Source organism: Sphaeramia orbicularis, chromosome 15, assembly GCF_902148855.1.
Source record: "Sphaeramia orbicularis chromosome 15, fSphaOr1.1, whole genome shotgun sequence".
Classification (NCBI taxonomy): Eukaryota; Metazoa; Chordata; class Actinopteri; order Kurtiformes; family Apogonidae; genus Sphaeramia; species Sphaeramia orbicularis.
The window spans coordinates 35,173,497-35,178,582 of record NC_043971.1 but is presented as its reverse complement, the minus strand read 5'-3'; the positions used below and the strand labels follow the sequence as shown (position 1 = coordinate 35,178,582).

Genomic DNA, 5,086 nt, shown 5'->3' with positions numbered 1-5,086 from the left:
TATGAAGATGTTCATGGCAGAGACTCAAGAAAATTGGAACCAAATGTCCCAACCACTCTACTGTATATAGACAGTCATACAAGGGTAAATGTTACTAAGCCTGCCCCGGGTACACCAGTGTTCTTGTCCAGTTTTATTCTCTTGTATCCGTTGCCCTCACAGATTCCTGCAGCTAAGTTTGGATGTACATTTATATTCCAATACAGGTTATTGATGACATGCCGCTGAAATGACTTTTTGCACCATTCCAACTAGTCCTCATATCTTCCGCTCCATCAAACACATGTTCATGCTCAGTAGTACACATATACGGTTGTTTAATACATTTGCGTTGGACTAAAATGCATTCATTTCAATGGGCACATATGCAGCTGGAACAGGTTTTCAACATTAACATTTTAATACAACATTATAGTGATTAAGGCCTCTAGAAAAATGTTTTTGGGGGAGGTGGGGTAGTGCACTATAGGCCCCTGTGGTACCACCTAAGCTTTTGTCCTAATGGCATTTTTTTTTTTCACCTTACATTTACTTTTATACTTTAAGTAGTTTTGAAACCAGTACTTTTACACTTTTACTGGAGTAAAAAGCTTGAGTTGATACTGAAGTCTGTTTAAACCCTAGTATCTATACTTCTACCTGAGGAATGAATGGGAATACTTTTGACACCTCTGATCATTAATTCCAGTAACTTTAAAAAGGGGTGGAAGATAACTGTGCGACTGTGGAAACCTGATGAAGTAATGCACGTATATGTTAAAATCACATTGTATCAGAGATAAGTGAGTCTGGACAGATAAGAATACATGCAATGCATAAAAATTTTTACACTAGAAATGTTGATCATATTTAGACCTCAGAGGTTCATATTAAGGTTAAAAGTGCATATTTCACATTTTAAGGCTATTGCTTGATGTTAACATACATTTTATGCATCGAATTTAGTCTACAGTTAGGAGTGAGATTTAAATTGCTGTTGAGAAAGAATATGGTATTTGTAGAGTTACCCACTCTGAAATTGCTATTTTAACTGTTCACGAGACTTCAAAGGGCAAGCTGCAGTTTCAGTTTCTGGCCTATTAATAAAGTTTTATAACTTACAGGTATGTACAGTGTTTGTTTCATCAGCAAAACGACTCAGCAAAGGCAAAAGAGGGAGGAGAAACAATTGCCTCATTTACAAAAAAGAGGAAGTTCAAAGTCAGTCGTGTGCAGCTGTCTCATTTATTTTTCATGCTCTGTTGCTCACTAATATGGCTATTGTCAGCATCCTTCTCATCTTTGCTGGTCTCACAGGTCAGTTACAGGTCTTTTTATATTTGTACTTGTATGATTACTGCTTGTGCTTAAGCTGATTATGTCCAATTATTCCAGCTACAACTAAATTAAACTAAATACAGTTCTGCATTACTCTTTGTGTCAGATATGTGATAAATTATTTGGTACCCTAGACAAATCCGAAGAATATCCTGTGATGTAAACCAACAATATATGAAAATATTTATAACAGTTAAAGTAGAATGTTTATAATCACAATGCTTTAATGATTGTTGTTGCAGGTATTCACAGTATAAGTACAGTCAGTCGGGTAACAGTGGAAGAAGGAGGTTCCATCTCTATCCCATGTTTCTACGAGTTAACGTACACAGACCATGTGAAATATCTGTGTAAAGGATGTACCTGGGACGACTGCACAAATGAAATTAAAACAGATTGGGAAAATTCAACAAAGTATTCGATCTCTGACAACAAAAACCAAAGAATGGTTACGTTCATTATTAATGATTTGAAGACAGAGGACTCAAATTGTTACTGGTGTAGCGCAGAGAAAACATTTGCTGATGATAAAACAGATTTTCATCTTCATGTCGGTAACCAAGGTAAGACCTTTGAAACTGCTACAGTACATATGCACTCAAATGTTGAACTCTGTGGGGGGGGATTCTTGTTTTCTAAAGAGTTGAATAATAAATGTTTGATATCAGCAAAATGTGATAACATGAAACATCATCTGTGAATACACGTACACGTTTATCAAACTTGTTTTCTTTAAGGCCATGCCACGCTCTATGTGGATTCTCAGGAGGTGACAGGGTTTATTGGAGACCAAATAACCATCGACTGTCACTATAGAGGATCTAAACAAATAAAGTGGTGCAGGACTGGTGTTAAAGGACCAACACCCTGTATCGAAGACTCTGGGAAAATAGATGAGACAATGGTGACTATTAATAGAAATACCACTGGTGTTATTACTGTGACTATGAGTGAACTGAGGGAGAGGAGCAGTGGTTGGTATTGGTGCACTGATGAAGACCTGCAGATGCCGGTGCATGTAACCATTAAAGAGAGACCTACCACCAGTAAGTACTTCACATAATAGTAAATCATACATATATACGTTATATGACATTATGTACTGTGTACTGCAGTTTGATTTAATATGGATTCATAATGTTATATTACTTTGTTAATCACTTTGTTGAAAATAAGCAACAATTGCAACGACAACAACAACAGCAACAACAACCATACAGCCAACGACCATATCATCCACGTCCAAACCTGTCAATCACACATATGTGAGTCAAGAACCGACCACAGAACAAACTGGAACACACAGGTTAGTAAGATTTAAACCTGTGTTTTATAGATTCATTCATATGATAAATAAAACTGCTTTGTTATTTATAGATAGAATTAGGACCACTGATGTATTAATGATTAGAAAAAAAACTGAATGTCAGTGTGGTACTGATTAAACATGTCGTGTGTGTTTTTCTATCATTTGTGCAGCAGCTCATCCAATCATCTACTGAGTTTCATCATTCCTTTGTGTTTGCTGCTGCTGATTGTAACGGTGGCCGTACTCACCTGGTTCATGTTGAACAGATGCAGTAAGTCTGTCCAGAACTGTACATGAATCCAGTTCATCCTATTTAGACTAAATGTACAGAGTCATTCCATGTGCATATTTAGCCACAATTCTCCACTGTTTTATTTTTAGAGTCACCAGCCACAGCTGAGGTAAGGTGGATTTATATTAGTGTTGTCATTTTATTTTCAATATAAACATCTGTGTTGTGTGTTTTTCATTATTTAGTTCAGCTTCATTAGATTGCAAATATTTCCAAGTTTTACGTTTGTTTTATGTTTTTGGACTTCAGAAGGTGAAAAGAGGAACTGCTTAACATGATGGTGAATATTCTGTCTCATATTTGGTTTGTTTTATCAGGATGAACAGACAGTAACGTACAGTACTGTGACGCATGTGAGAAAAACCACAGCCCAGGTAAACTGTATATAAATACAATTATGGAGAAAAACTGAGCGTAATATAAACATACTTTTGTTGTACACTTCAGCTGCACTGCTTCATTATCATTTGTCTCTCATTTCTGACCATGTCTATTATCATAATCATTTTATCTTATAACACTGGTCTACAATTTTTTTTAAGTGATCTGCCTCAGAGATTAAATGTGCTAAATGATATGTATTTTAATAAGATTAATTGGAAAAAAAATGACAAAAGTGCTGGTTTGCTGATGTTTTCAAGGTATATGAAAGTGTTATTATTGGTTTATGTACATTTATACAATAGATTTATCAATCTTCCACTGGATAGAACCTGTAAAGTGAATGTATTATCATGTGCAGGCAGTGTTTTGAAGTAGATCTGATAACTCTGAGACAAATATTCCCTTTGAGTGAAAACCTTTCTCTCATAAATTCTCAAATTTCACATTTTGACCCAAGACTGTATCTTGGAAACTTCAGCCAACCAGCATTTGTGACTTGATTTTTCTTTTTCAGTGACTCACATGTGGTAAAATGTCACTACTTTTATTCTGGAAGCATTTTTACTTGTAGAACAGTGTAATTAATCTGAGGAATATACTGTAAACTGTTTCATTTACTTCTCTACTACAGTCTGAAGAGAAAGTCATATAATTTAATAATCTATATTATGAACAGGACCTTCAATCAATGTAATATCCTTAAAAATAGTTTCATATTCATAGTTTGACTTGTCCTGTAAATTATTCTATGTTGTAATTGTGTGTTGTATTCCATGCTGCCTCTTGGCCAGGACTCCCTTGGGAAAGAGGTTTTTAATCTTGAGATCTTTTTTTCCTGGTTAAATAAAGGCGAAATAAATAAATGAAACAAACAAACAAACAAACAAACAAAAATTATATATATCTATATATATACAGAATATGAATTTGACTATTAACATATACAGGAAATGCAACCTCTGTTTCTTGTTATATTACAGTGTTAATATGTACATCTGTATTAAAACATCACATTTCCTTGTCTGTTTCCTTCCACAGCAGATAAATACTGAAGATGAAGCAGACGTCATGTACAGCACTGTGTTTTGCATGACACAACAAAATACACACCAGGTAAATATGACCCTGATCTCAGTCACACTGTTTCTCATTCACAGTTTCATAATTACATATGTTTTCCAAGCTTTTTGTATTTTTCGTCTTCCTTTACTGCTTTTAATTTACCTCTGTTTTCAGGTTGAAGACAAAGATGAGAATGTGACCTACAGCACAGTGGTTCATCGCTAGTGAAATTATGAAATAACTTTCTGACTTCCTGTCTACTTCTTAATACCTTTATCAGTCATTTGCTGTTGTCCATCAAACTGTAGCCTACTGCTCTCCAAATGTACCTATGAGGATATTTCAGTATGTGTTTTCACAATCTGTGATTTGTATTTGTGAATAAACATGGATAAAGTATTCTTTTTTTTTTTCCAGTTGTAAAATTTTTAACCTTCAGTTTTCAACTCAGACAAACCTTTTAACCAATTCATCCTCAGACAAACATTATATAAAGTGCTCCCTCTCATGGCAGACTTAGGGAACAACGTTTAGAGAAATACACTTAACCCAGAAAGACCCAAACATCTACTGTAGACCAAAACCATCTACTGATCTAAACTGTTTAATACCTGTTAATCCACTAGTCCTATCAATACATGTAAATAATTGCTGTAAAATGCAGTTATTCATCTTTTCATGGTCATCAGATATGACTCATTTGGACGTTCAGAGACTCTGTA

At 34.9% G+C, this 5,086-nt stretch overlaps 1 protein-coding gene across 1 annotated transcript; it reads left to right on the top strand.

Moving 5' to 3' along the window:
- Nucleotides 1–1,225: 1,225 nt before the first annotated feature.
- LOC115434436 (polymeric immunoglobulin receptor-like) lies at nucleotides 1,226–4,704 on the top strand. Its single transcript, XM_030156378.1, has 10 exons — nucleotides 1,226–1,296; nucleotides 1,560–1,880; nucleotides 2,055–2,363; nucleotides 2,494–2,623; nucleotides 2,797–2,897; nucleotides 3,008–3,027; nucleotides 3,236–3,292; nucleotides 4,094–4,111; nucleotides 4,341–4,415; nucleotides 4,539–4,704. The coding sequence occupies exons 1-10, from the start codon at nucleotides 1,254–1,256 to the stop codon at nucleotides 4,587–4,589; spliced, it is 1,125 nt and encodes a 374-aa protein (XP_030012238.1). The 5' UTR covers nucleotides 1,226–1,253; the 3' UTR covers nucleotides 4,590–4,704.
- The last annotated feature ends 382 nt before the right edge of the window (nucleotides 4,705–5,086 follow it).